At 43.6% G+C, this 15,000-nt stretch overlaps 1 protein-coding gene across 1 annotated transcript in view; it reads right to left on the bottom strand.

The window, feature by feature from the left end:
• Nucleotides 1-15,000, bottom strand: part of LOC121715307 (formin-binding protein 1-like) — a 30,369-nt gene that overhangs the window by 8,339 nt on the left and 7,030 nt on the right. Inside the window, exons 3-4 of the mRNA XM_042100891.1 lie at nt 4,294-4,473; nt 3,140-3,322 (exon numbers count right to left, since the gene is read on the bottom strand). Of these exons, the coding sequence (XP_041956825.1) occupies nt 3,140-3,322; nt 4,294-4,473 (363 nt within the window). The remainder of the gene's footprint in view (nt 1-3,139; nt 3,323-4,293; nt 4,474-15,000) is intronic.

Here is a 15,000-nt window from a genome sequence, read left to right as displayed (position 1 = left end):
CACACACACACACACATACACACACACACTACACACACAGACACACTACACACACACTACACACACACACACACACACACTACACACACACACTACACACACACACACATACTACACACACACACACATACACACACACTACACACACACACACATACTACACACACACACACATAGACACACACTACACACACACACACATACTACACACACACCAGGCCAGCTGAGGAAGATCAACCAGCTGCATCTGAAATCACAACATCACCTCACACCAGGGATCGATATTAACGGTTGCCCGGTTGCCCTTGGCAACCAAATTGTGCCAAAGCGGCACCCTGCTCATCACCCCTGTGTGTGCCACAAGATTTCCATTACAATCAATAAATCAACGGTATTTGAGTTCATGCGTTGCTGATGTTAACATTTGCACTCCACGTTCCCACTCTCAGGACAGCCTCACATTGTATGACTCCTTACGAAAAAGAACTATAGAGAACTATAGAGTCCTCTAGTATTTTGAGACAAAATATTATAGTGGTTCTATAGGAATACTACAGAACTTTGGGACATAGGCTACTGTAGGAGTATTAGCCTAGCATGTTGGGACACAGCCTAGGGAGGCTACTATAGAAACACTGTAGAGGGTAAAGACGTTACAGAACCTCACATCACTACAGGCGTACGGTAGTTGCACATTACTGTAGTTCTTTTCTGTAAGGGACATATTATACGTATTATCTCTTTTCACTCCATTTCTGTAATTAATTAGGCTCTGTGAAATAAAGGTGTAATAAATTCAAATGTGTGTCTGAAGACTAATTAGTGTGATCATTATTTTAGTGACGGTACGTAAACAAATAGCCTACCAGGCCATTACTGATGGCAACCAAAACCTCATGCCTGGTTGCCAAGCTGACAAGCACTTTTTGAAAGTTGGCCAACCCATGGTGTTACACACACTTCTAGAACACAAAGACGGCCAATGGAAACCCTGATTCATCAGCGAAATCATGACATCAGCAAAATCACAGAGAAATCACATATCGATCATGACTCATCACTTAAATCATGACGGCATTAAAAATGTTCATCTGTGAAATGCCGATTCATCGTCATCAGTGAAGTCATGACTCATCATCTTTAGTGAAGTCATGACTCATCGTCATCAGTGAAGTCATGACTCATCATCATCAGTGAAGTCATGACTCATCATCTTTAGTGAAGTCATGACTCATCGTCATCAGTGAAATCATGACTCATTGTTTCTACTTACCAGTTTGAGGGAAAGCTGTCCAAGAGACGAGAGCAAACAGGGCAAAAGAGAGTGAGAGGTCAGAGGTCAGGTCAGGAGACAAGGCAGGTGAGGTCACACGTACAGTACAGACAGGTGAGGAGACAGGGCAGGACACAGACACCTCAACACAGACGCGTTATCACATACAAACTACACAAACAGTTTTAGCTAATGAACTGATGCTGCAGAAGCCCTCAAATGAGCGTGCGTGTGTGTGTGTGCGTGTGTGTGTGTGTGTGTGTGTGCATGTGTGTCTGTCTGTGTGTGTGTGTGTGTGTGTGTGTGTGCATGTGTGTCTGTCTGTGTGTGTGTGTGCGTGTGTGTGCGTGTGTGTGTGTGTGTGTGTGCATGTGTGTCTGTCTGTGTGTGTGTGTGCGTGTGTGTGTGCGTGTGTGTGTGTGCGTGTGTGTGTGTGAGCACTGCGGCCTGCCAGAGAGGCGTGCTGCCTTTCTGAAGGTTGAAAGTAGAAAATGGAAATAACACAGATGACGTCGAGGTTTAAGATGGCGTAAGATGAGCTTCACTGTGCCAAAGAGCATTCCTCACTTTATCGACTAAAAGCTGGAAATCTGAAACCAGAACAGACCGATAGATGCTCAGGAGCTCAGACGCTTCCTGGACTGTCCTTAAACACATCAGACGCTTCCTGGACGGTCCTTAAACACAGCACCGGACTGGCCCAGTAGCAGGTGGGCACTCTCTACACTCGCTCTCTTCACTCAACCGTATACTGTATCTATGGTCACACCGGTGTGATGAGAATGCTAGAAAAATGAACATTCTAAAGAATTTCCAGGTTCACAGAATTCAACATGAAACGGAACCTTTAGAACGTTCAAAAGCTCTCCTGTTAAAGGGGTAACTGTGTGAACTGCTGCCAGGCCATTGACCAATGAGAGCACTGCAACACTCATCCCATACAGTACAGCAAGCCCTCACGATGACCCCTTCAAATAAATGTAATAAGTGTAAAATAAATAATTATTTCCAAACAAACTATTTTGTCACGTCATTGTCTTACATGGTTTCCTAACATTATTAGGGCAGTTAGACAATTAGTTAAAAAATAACATATTACTATTTTACGTTTGACTCCCAAACTAGAAATGCTTCCAACACTTTCAACGTTCTAGCACGACGTGAGGCCCACAGGGGGAGCATTGTGAATATCGGAGCTGATTTCACGTGCCGGTGTGAAGGAGGCGTAATGTGTCTTACATACTCGACGTTCCCGATCGGTACTGCGACAAAGTGACGTCAAAATGACGTAGATCTCGCTGGCGTGCCAGGATTTTGGCCAGGAGTGCGCCAAAGCGGAAACCGGAAGATGGACTAGTTCGAGGGCAAGCGAGAGTTGCTGTACCATTTTGTTACAGTCGTGAATTTTTAATGGTTTGCTGGATAAGTTAACAAAGTTACCAGCGACACGCAACACGTGGAATTAAGATGAAAAGAATAGAAGATTTATTTTCAACCAAAAGATATCTGCTAAGACCTGAACAAAATCTCTTTGCTACTGACAGCTTCTTCTACTGTGTAAAGTAGGTAGCGATAGCCTTTTCACAAAGCGACATCTCTGTTCAGGAGAATATTGCAACTAATGGCGCGACCATCACGTGCGAGTATAAATGGTTACGGTGCTCCCGTGACGTCACATTGTTGCGCTACAGGTCGGTAATGGCGAGTATGTAGGCGCCTGAAGTCCTGCAGAGGACCTCTCACTGGGCTGCCAAAGCACTCTAACGACCCCCCCCCCCCCCAACTCACCCCTCTCTTGCTCTCTTGAGACTGCATCACCCCCCCCCAACTCACCCCTCTCTTGAAGCTGCACCCCCCCCAACTCACCCCTCTCTTGAGGCTGCGCAGGCTGCGGTGCTTGGAGGACATGAAGCCGTTGATGCGCTGGGCGAAGGGCTCCCTCTGCTGGGCCGGGGGAGAGTGCGGCCCGTTGGGCACGGCTGGCGACGGGGAGGGGGAGGTGGGGGGGGGCGGGGGAGGCTGGCGGGGGGACGCTAACAAAGACATCAGCTACAGGAGAGGAGGAGGACCAAGAGGACACCAGGGGAGGTGAGGAGGAGACCAGGGGAGGTGAGGAGGAGGACCAGGAGGAGACCAGGGGAGGTAAAAAAGAGTTTGTGTGTGAGAGAGAGAGAGAGGGGTAGTCAAGTGAAGTGAGAGGAGGAGACAGGAGGAGAAGGTCATGGCGTGACATGAGAGGAGGAAAGAAGTAAAGAGTTCAGATAAGAGGAGGGAGGAGCGAGGAGAGATGAAGGTAAGAGGAGGGGAGGTGAGAGGAGGGGGGAGGTGAGAGGAGGGGAGAGGTGAGAGGAGGTGAGAGGAGAGGAGAGGAGAGGAGAGGAGGTGAGAGGAGGGGAGGTGAGAGGAGGTGAGAGGAGGGGAGAGGTGAGAGGAGGTGAGAGGAGGGGAGAGGTGAGAGGAGGTGAGAGGTGAGAGGAGGGGAGGTGAAGGGGAGAGGAGGTGAGAGGAGGGGAGAGGAGAGGAGAGGAGAGGAGAGGAGGTGAGAGGAGGTGAGAGGTGAGAGGAGGGGAGAGGAGAGGAGAGGAGAGGAGGGGAGAGGAGGGGGGAGGTGAGAGGAGGGAGGAGGTGAGGTGAAGGGGAGAGGAGGGGAGGTGAGAGGAGGGGGGAGGTGAGAGGAGAGAGGAGGTGAGGTGAAGGGGAGAGGAGGGAGGAGGGGAGTGGATTGCCAGAGAGGAGACATTGAGAACATTGCTGTTAAAACGGTTAAACACGCACACATACACACAACAGTCAAGGCCAGTTATTAGTTAAACACACACACGCACACATACACACAGCAGTCAAGGCCAGTTATTAGTTGGGGAAAGGTCACTCTCTACCAGGTCAGTTGCTGGTTTACAGAGCTGCTAACAACAAAACACACCAGACATGATGTGAGCACATCTAACCTGGAGTTAGTGTCACTCTGTGTGTGTCTGTATGTGTGTGTGTGTGTGTGTGTGTGTGTGTGTGTGTGCTACCTTGTTCCTCTTGATGAAGGGCCAGAGTTTCCCCCTGCTGCGGCGGCGGTTCTCTCCTCTGGCGTTGAGGAAGCTGGACTCAGACACGGCCCGCCGCATGGACAGACTGTAGTCCTCAAACTCCACATCGCCCGGCGGCTCGAAGCCTGACTTGTACGTCTCCACCACCTGCTTCGTGTCCTGGGGGCAGAATGCAGACCGGTGGGGGGGGGGGGGGGGGGGGGGGGGGCAATATGGATCTGTATTATTGTTACATTATCTACATTCATACATGCCACCAATCATCACTGACATCATCATTATCATCACCACCCCATCATCATCATATCATCTTCATCACCACCCCATCATCATCATATCATCATCATCATCACCCCATCATCATCACCATCAGCGCTGTTAGCGACTCCAGACAGGTCTGAGCTGCGTTTTGGTTTCAGCTCCGATTTATTTATTTATTTATGACTGAGTGAGTGAGTGTGGTTGAGTGAGTGAGTGAGTGAGTGAGTGAGTGAGATTAGTGCAGGTCACAGGGACAAACTGTTGAACACACACACACACATAATCAACAGACTCCATACATAATCCACAGACTCCATACATTCCTCTTAATCTGGACCTTAATCTGCAGCCGCAAGCGCCCCATACACACACACGCCTGTGTCCAGACAAGTGGTCACTGACTGAAACATAGACACACACTGTAGATAGATACTTTATTGTCCACTGAATGTACATACACTGGAAATTTATCTTTGGCACTCTAGCGACATAAAAACACACAGCAACAGACAATATAAGTTAAATTGTAGTTACATAAATAGTTAAAAAATATAAATGAATAAATACTAGTGCAGTTCTCATTACTGATCCTTCTCCTCATCACCCTGACTGGGTGGTGCATGAGTAAGTGGAGGGGGGAGTTATTTTAGTTTGCCTTGGTTCAGGATAGACACAGCAGAGGGAACAAATGACTTTGTGTACCCATTTCTCCTGGCCATTGGGACCATCAGTCTTCTGGCAGATGGCAGTAGCTGAAAGGATGGATGAAGGGGATGGGTGGGGTCATTGAAGACCTGGATGGCCTTTTGTGTTATGGAACGGCTGTACAGAGAGTGGAGTTGTAACTGCTTTTCTCCTGTCATTTTGCTGGCTTGGTTTACCAGAGGGAGGTTCCCATACCAGGAACAAGCTGGCTCAGGTGGTAAACATCCCAACACCACAAACCATTCGGCGATGTGATGCCTGCTAAAAATAACACATACGCACACACACACACACACGCACACAGGCACGCATGCACATACACACACACACGCACGCATACACACACTCCTGCTGATGTTGTGTGCTTTTATAATCTCTTCTCTGTTGTGTGTTTTAAAAGAGCCAGCTTATCAGGATTCCAAACGACACACACACACATCTGCCAGTTCCAACGGCTGCACACAACCTCTGAACCACACAACCAGTCAACCGCACACACACACACATACACACACACGCACACACACACACACACGAGACAATCGCCAGCCTCTCCAAGCAGTTAACCACACACACACACACACACACACACACACACACACACACACACACACACACACACACACACGACACTCACCAGCCTCTCCAACCAGTTAACCGTTTGCTCTGAGTTTCCACAGTAAGTATAAGTATATATTCCCGTGAGGGAAATTTGGTCTCATTTATCCCAATTAGAGCCCGACCGATTTATCGGCCGATATTAGGCATTTTCCAAACTATCGGTATCGGCATTTATAATGGCCGATAAATGAATATTTTAAAAATAAAATAAAAACGGACTTCAACCATGTCATGAGTGTTGGCGTTGTATAGTTTGTCCACCAGAGGGCACTCTACACCGTCTCTGCTGGCAACACTCGTGTATAACGCGCCACACATCCTGCAACCTGCTGATCCAGCCAGAGTCGGGCAGAGAGAACCAGTTATCCAGGGTGCGATTTGTGTAAAAATCAGAGGGGGGGATGATTTTGAATAAGTTTGTAACCCCCCCCCCCCCCCAAAAAAAAAAAAAAAAATGAACGAACGATTCATAGCCTAGTAATGTCATGGCTAATAATAGCCTATATTAATTTTGCCACCTTTGTAACATTTTAGTTTTGGTTTACCGTGGTGCTTGGAGTGTGCTTGGTATGATGATCAGCTGCAGTGTAGGACTAGCCTACGTTTTGACAAGCATACAAATTCACCTTGTTCTTGCCCCATCTGAAATGACTACTTTTGCTGCCTCCATCCTTTCTGTATTTGTTGTGTAAAAAAACGTTGTATATTATGGCACTGAAGTCTTAAGTTAGTGAATTGGCTAACAGTGTTAGTTGGTAACCAAATAGCCTACACATTGCTCTACACGCTGCGTAGGCTACGTGCATTCTCTCTCCTGCTGATTTGCGTTCAATAGCCAAGTGCGTAATATTGCAAAAGTTGAAAAAATAAATGTGTTTATTGTAGCCTACAGAAAATAAATAGCCTACTATCATACTGTCAGTTAATTGGCTACAGTGCAGTGAAGAGTTTGGAGAGTAGGCTAGGGCAACTTGAAGTTTTATGAAAATAATTTACGAACCAGAACATAAAGACCATGAAGCTTCTATTTCTTGCAGCTGTTAAAACACCCGCTAGATAGTTTAAATACCCACCAACATTCGTTTTTGCAGTACAGATTATTTCTGAAAGTTATTTGTCTACTAGCCTACTGGCTGATTTATCAAACGAGTGCTTTCTCGTTCGTCCTCCGCAAACTACAGGTGTTTCGGTAGAGAGCCATTGAATAAGCGATGCCAAGCAATTTCTGTAACACTTTTTGTGACATTCAGCAAATATCTCCTCATTTAATGTAAGTTCCTTCGGACAATAGGCCTACGTTCTACTCTACGTGCAGTTGTCCTCCATCTCAGTTGCATCAGTTTTCTAATTTTGAAGGTTCTAAAATATGACGATATGCTTCACTGAATCCTTCTCGTTTTCTTTCATTTGTCCAGCTAACTTTTCAATTTAACCTAGCCATTTATGATAGATTACACACTCGACATTCTGAAATGTCCTGCACGATCAAGGCCAAATTAAGTTATCACGCAGCCACTGTGTCAGCAGCATGAGTGCTGACGGTGACGGTGCGTTTCTGATGTCAGAATATTATGTAGGCTAGCCTACTAGACTGTTCTCACGTTGCAGCGCTTTACTTATATGAAGTAGCATTAATCAATATGAGGGGCAGAGGGGGATAAATGTTGTCCCCACCGGGGATAAAAATAATTTAGCAGAGGTAGGGATAGGAAAACCAGAGGGGGGGGAATCCCCACCATCCCCCCCTACAAATCGCACCCTGCAGTTCTCCGCGAGTGAGATCATCAGTGAAGTGTGTTAATGGTGATTTGGTCACGAGACATACATTGCTTGAAATAACAATTAAAATAACATTCCCATCAGTTCTCTTAACTCAAATAAGCATGACAAAATTCGTGAAAACAATGTCCAGTTTTGCTGCTGTTAAATAAGCTGAGAGTGAAGCGGAATTAGCTAGTAACTAGATGTACCGCATAGCGGTACAAAATATGACCGCCGCTCAGTCCTGTACATCCATTCCGCGAAAATAAATCACACTTCAGTTTGTCTCCATCTTTTACTCCATCCCCCACTCTTGAAACTTTTGTGTATGCTTGTTTGGCATGCCTGAGTGTGTGTGTGCGGCTGCACAGAAAGTAGCCTACTTGTGCTGAAAAGGTGAATAGATTGTAGAATAGCCAAAGAAGATGTAGCATTGTTATAAAACCTTTAAAATCTCTAAACAATCACAAGTAGGGCAGGTCATCACAGTTCATCCATTGCAACTGGATTGATGAAAGGTCACTTACACCTGTAGGCTACATTGTATTTGGGAAAAGCAAAAGGTATCAGCATAATGTTATTTATTTATTTATTTATTTTTATGTATTTATAAACAAAAACATCTCTGTCAGTTCCATGCCGTTTTCAACAGCTATCAAAAACAAAGGTCATTTTTGGATGGATGGATTTTTTGTGAATATTTCTTCTTCTACATAAGATTTTAGTCATCTTTAGTTCATGTAATACTTTATTGTCAATGCACAAATTAAGTAACAGTAGTCTGAAACGAAATGCTGTTTTACATCTAACCAGTGGTGCAAATAACTGACATGTCCAAATGGGCCTTGATGAAATGCGTCGCTAGACTGTTCATACACATTTTACCGGGCCAAAGTTGAAGAGCTTTTGTCCGTTATTGTTCGTGCAAATATAGGCTGATTCATGTTCCCTTGCATTGTGTAACTGAGGTCCATGGCTAGTCTGGCTTTCATCAGACCAAGCTCAATCTTTTAAGAAATCAAAAAATAAATAGCGGGCAGATCAGGCTGGGTTCACCCAGCCTAGTCCATAGGCACCCGATATTGTTTAATTTTCAGATTGAGATATACACGCTCTGGCTATTCTAAATGCAAAAATGCATTAGGGAGTTATGACAAAACTGTAACTAACAAACTAGATCCTAATAGAAAGCGGTTAGCTTCCCTAAGCTACAGGTAGGATTATAAGGTAGGCCTATTTACAACATAAATTGTCAATAGGCTATGCTGGCGACACAAATAAAATCTCCTTTGGAAACCAATGGCTTACGACTTACAGTATCAAGCGGACTTAAACTGCCATATCGTGGCGAAAAGTTGTAATAACATTCACGCAGTTCCATGAGTCGAGGAAAGCGCGAATGAAGTAGCCACTTCTAAATGAGACCCACTACACAGTAGCTTAAGGTGTGTTGCTAAAGCAGCCATAATGAAATGAAGGTGTCATTGTTTGGATACTTCACACACACGTGCTTTTTAATTTCACAGACTACAACTACCAAGCTGGAATCAAAGCACATCGATTCCCCTCTCACACCCTGCACGCACTTAAAACAAAATAAACAGGCGTCTCAGTCTCACGCATGTATAGGCAAAACTGTATCAGACCGGTGTAACGTTGGTAAATCTTCCATTGCACAGAATGATTTTGTAGCACGTGCAATAAATGACAGTCGAAAGATACAAACAGTGCTGCTATCAATTTGCTTGGTATAACCGCATTTATAGTTTTCTACAAATGCAATCAATCAAATGGGCCTCCATCACTCAACCAACGCTAACGGTAACATTACCTAGGTCCTTATTGATATTACAAGATTAACGTACCTGCAGTAAAAACCAAGCATGTCCGATAAACATCCTCACTTCATCCTCACTTACACTTCATGTGAAAATCGTCCTGTCCTTATTAGATGTTCGCTGCGGTAAATTACAGTCCTTGTAGGAAGTGTCCATTATTTTTTCAACCCACTTTTAACTTCCAAAAAAATTACGTCTCACTGCAACGATGCGCCATCTAGTGGACAAACGACTACTTATCGCCAATACTGAAAATGCAGCCATGATGATGATGATGAATATTTTGGCTTTCTTTTGATCCTATTGAATTTGTAATTATGTATCGGCCGTTCTAATACCGATAGTATGTGGGTGCCTGTGTGTGTGCATGTTTATATGTGTGCACCGCCATTTACAGGCCAATGAGTGTACAGTCACTAAATGTACACATAACCTAATTTTTTTAGCCCCCCCCATGGATGAAATTCTACGAAACTTGGCATACCCCCAGACCCCCAGAGAATGCCAGGTCAATCATACACATACAATTTGGTGCAGTTCTGAACATCTTAACTGAAGATAGGGGCGATTAAAGCAGAATAATATTGCATTTTCATTTTTGACCGGGGCGGGGGGGGGGGGCAAATCACAAATGAGTGATTATGAGCCAGGTTGATGTGGGCCCTTGAGACCAACATACCATAAAAGATTCACAGAGAACTGTGTCTGCCCTACCCTCCTTTCGGGGGGTCCAGTCCAGCGGGGGGGCTGCAGATCAAAACGAAAAACGATGGTTCCATGCTATCCATGTGGGGTTACATGCCCACCAAGTTTTGTGTACCCCGGTCTTTCAGTGTCCCGGGAATCCTTGTTGGTGTACGTCACTAAATGTACACATAAATTATTTTATTGTAAGGCCCCCCAAGAACGAAAGTACACAAAACTTGGCATGCATTCAGAGAGTGTCATAATGATCCTACACTTTTAATTTCGTGCAGTTTTGACCTTGTCAGCCAGAGATATTGAGATGAAAACACCTAATTTTTTGCTTTTTAATTTTTAACTAGGTGGCGCTATACATGAAATAAGTGGTAATGGGATGGGTTGACATGCCCCCTTAAGACCAACATACAAAAAAAAGGTGGACCTCCTAGGCCCTACGGTTCTCGAGATATTCACAGAAAACTGTCTCCGGCCACCTACAGGCCAGTTGGTGTATAGTAACATAAATTAATTTATTGTGTGGCCCCCCATGAACGGAATTCCACAAAACTTGGCGTGCATACAGAGGGTGTCATAATGATCCTACACTTCCAATTTCGTGCAGTTTTGACTATGTTAGGTCACAGATACCTTCAATTACACCACCTCATTTTTACTTTTTTGTGTTTAACTAGGTGGCGCTATACATGAAATGAGTGGTTATGGAATGGGTTGACATGGCCCCTTGAGATCAACATACAAAAAAAAAATGGTCCTCCTAAACCCTACGGTTTTCGAGATATTCACAGAAAACTGTGTCTGCCCTACCCTCCTTTCGGGGGGTCCAATTCAGCGGGGGGGCTACAGATCAAAACGAAAAACGATGGTTCCATGCTATCCATGTGGGGTTACATGTCCACCAAGTTTCGTGTACCCCGGTCTTTCAGTGTCCCGGGAATCATTGACGGAAATTTGGGCATGCGAAAAAGAAAAAAAAAAAAAAAAAAAAAAAAAAAATCTGACTAAACCTATATGACCGCCGCTTCGCTGCGCGGCGGTCATAATTACGTTACGTTGTTACAGTGTAGTTGACTGTCTGTCCTTTTAACTTTTGACAATGTGACTGAAGATGTATTTCTTTAATAGCGTGACAGTTATAGCAGTGAGACGTATCATCTCTCCCCAGCCTGTTATTTTGAAAGCGTATGTTTCACAATTTGCAGTATGATGTTATCCATTGCTAAATTAGGGCTCACCATAGACTAGCTAACCACAAAGATAGCTAATGCCATGAATATCAGTGGAAGACCGCTAACGTTAACATTAATGAGCTTGGAAACCACAACACAAACTTATTCTGCCTAAATAAAGTAATGATTTATAACTAGTATATCTGTAGTTGGAGTCCCTGCATTGTAAAATGTAAGTTAGACATGCGAGGAGTGAACATTTAGACAGAGAAAAAGTATCAAACGTAGCTTGTGCAAAACGTAGCTTGTGCATAAAAGTTAGCTTTTCTTTTACGTGTGTGAAATCCAATGACGCCAAGTGTGCGTTTCAGACTGTCGTTCAGCCGCAGCATTAACAAGTTACATAATGGATTTAGATCACAAAATAGTAGGTTTTAGAAGGCAGGCAGCAACTGATGATTGAAAATGGTTTGATGTAGCTTGATGGAAATAATTTTAAAAGTGCAGGTAAAGGGATTGCAAACTGACATTGTAATTATAAGGTAGCTTATAAGGCAATAGAGACTAATTATTACACACGCACACTCAAACATTTAAGAGTGACCTTTATCTTGTTTAATGATAATACAAATGATGATGATAGTAATAATGTCATAATTATTTTTTGTAATTATTAAGTCTTAGTTCAAAGTTATATTTATGAAGTTTACTAAGTCTTAATACTGGTAACTTTGATTTGGTTGTTGTTGTTATTGTGTTTTTGTTCAAAAGACTAAGTTTCATATCTTAAGTTTCTATTTTTATACATTTTATTTATCAGAACTTTAATATATTTTGATGTTCAGCCTCCAGGGGGAGCAAGTAGGATGTAGACGTGTTCTGCTTTGGATCCTCAGGAATGTGACTTTATACATATTTTATTGCACTTTTTCAACCATCTTTGCCAATAGGGTTTTATTTCATACTCAAACCTGATACCTTGTTTATATTTATGGACATTCTCCAATGGCTGGTCGAGGGAAATCCGAAGCTAAATCTGCAAAGAGCAGCAAGGCTAGCCCTGACACCAACGAATCGAGTCTGCTAACTAGCATGAGGGAGATGATGGACGAAATGTGTACTGACATTATTGGCACGAGTCTATCGTGTCGGAGAGGGTCAAGACGGAGGTGACTGCGGCTTTAGAACTGCTTGAAACTCAACTGGCCTCGCATGGTGAGACAATCAGGGACCTTGAACGTTCAGCTAACTCTCAGGATGAGGTAATAGCTAATCTGCAAGCTACCGTTAGCGAGCTGACAGCCACCGTGGATGACTTAACCAAAAAATGCGAGGACTTGGAATCACGCTCGAGATGGAACAACATCCGTATTCTGGGTCTGCCTGAGGGGTCCGAGGGCTCTCGGCCCACTGCATTCACGTCCCAGTTTTTACAAGAAATACTTGGTCTCTGCGACCACTTGTTGTATGAGTCCATCTGTTTCAAGTACGGAACGAAATTTTGAGACGTGCAGCAGAATCATCTCCTCTCTCTTACATGGAGAAGAGGATCTCGATTTTCCCCGACTTCACCCCAACGGTGGCCAAAAAGCTGAATTCACACCGGTGAAAAAGGTTCTGCACTCCTACCCCGAGGTGAAGTTTGGGCTCCGTTACCCAGCAACTCTTCGCATATCTCTACCAGGCGGAGAAACTCACTCCTTCGAGTGAGTTTCGACTCCTTTGTCGAGAAACACATTAAAAGGGGTGGCCACACCAACTCCACCGAATGAACGCTATGTTGCCGATCTACATAAGTGGATGGCCATTCCGGAGGACTGACTCATTGGTTGGATAATCTTTTTTTATTTATTTTTTCTAAATCTCAAGGTATCTTGTTTTGTCTCACGTTTACCTATGGTTCACTAAAATTAACCCTATAGGGCCTATGGTTTACTTAAGCATCTTTATGTGCAATTCCATTGCAGTTTGATTTGCTTCTTGTCACAGCTCCATCGCCAAGGTGTTTTTTTTTATCTTTCTCTCTTCTATTGCTTCAGCAGTAGGTGGCGGTGGTGTATAAGGCGTGATAGTTAGTTTGCTTAAGAGGGATTATGTGGCGCGCATCCGGTTTGGGGGGATGCTTCAGCCTTCGTGGGTGGATGGGTGGATGGTGGTGGGGGGGTCAGGGTTTAGTTGTATGTATGTGTTTGTTTTTTGTTCCTACACTTCAGGCTAACTTCTGCATTGTGTCATGCCACAGACAATTATTGTTGAATTTATGTTTACTTTAATTTTCTAGTTATGTCTCTACCTAACACCACAACTAATGGGTGTGAAATTAGATTCACCAGTCTCAACTGTAAGGGTCTCAATAATCCTATCAAGCGAAGTAAGATATTTCATCATCTTAAACACTTGGGTGCCCACATCATTTTCTTACAAGAGACTCACCTGAAAAGCTCAGATCACCTAAAACTGAAAAAAGGATGGATAGGACAGATATATCATTCTTCTTTTTCAGGTAAATCAAGGGGGTGCTGCTATCTCGTTTCATAAATCTATCCCCTTCATTCATTCAAGTACCATCTCTGATCCTAATGGTAGGTTTATTGTAGTCTCTGGTCAGATCTATAATACACCAGTTGTCCTGGCAAATGTGTACGTCCCCAACTATGATGATGATGGCTTTTTTAGACATTTTTTCTCAACTTTACCTGACCTGTCAGTGCACTGTTTAATACTGGGAGGTGATTTTAATTGCTGGCTGGACCCTTATCTGGACAGGTAATCGCCAAAGGTCCGTACGTTGTCTAAGGCTGCTAAGGTGATTCAATCCTTCATGGCAGAGTTTTCAGTTCTGGATATCTGGCGTTTTTTTAACCCTTCTAAAAGAGTTTACTCATTCTTTTCCCCTGTTCATCACACTTTCACTCATATTGATTATTTTCTACTTGATAGCAGGATGCTTTCATCTGTATCTTCTTGTCAGTATGATGCTATAGCCATCTCTGATCACGCTCCCATCTCTATGAATATTCAATTTAAAATTCCCACCCCTAAACATGTGCCTTGGCGTCTTAACGCACGGCTGCTTCTAAATGAAGGATTTGTGAAGTTTGTGTCTGAACAAATTTACCTTTTTGTGAGCATTAACAGAACCCCAGATGTGTCTGCTACAGTACTGTGGGAGGCCCTGAAGGCATATATTAGGGGACAGATAATTTCCTATGCAGGGTTTGAGAAGAAACTTAAAAAAGAAAAACTGACTAACTTAACTAAACGAATATCTGAACTTGACGGCTTGTATGCCACATCAAAATCACCAGAGGTTTATAAAGAACGCCTTTCTTTGCAGGCCGAATTTGATTTGATTATGACTGATCGCACAGTTGAACTCTTGCTTCAGTATAGGTCTCAATTTTATGAGCATGGAGATAAGGCCAGCAAATTGCTAGCACACCAACTACGTCAGACATCAGCATCCCATTGCATTCCAAAAATTAAATTAAATATATTTTGATGTTCCTCTGTGACAATATTATTTAAAAATAAACAAGTTTGTTTTTGCATTATCATATTATTTTAGTCAATACTCATAAATAACTACAAATAACTAATGTTAGGGAAATCTGGTAATGTTTTGTTGC

This window comes from Alosa sapidissima, chromosome 8 (genome assembly GCF_018492685.1).
Source record: "Alosa sapidissima isolate fAloSap1 chromosome 8, fAloSap1.pri, whole genome shotgun sequence".
Classification (NCBI taxonomy): Eukaryota; Metazoa; Chordata; class Actinopteri; order Clupeiformes; family Clupeidae; genus Alosa; species Alosa sapidissima.
Note: the sequence above shows the minus strand (reverse complement) of the source record. Positions and strands in the feature narration are given on the sequence as shown.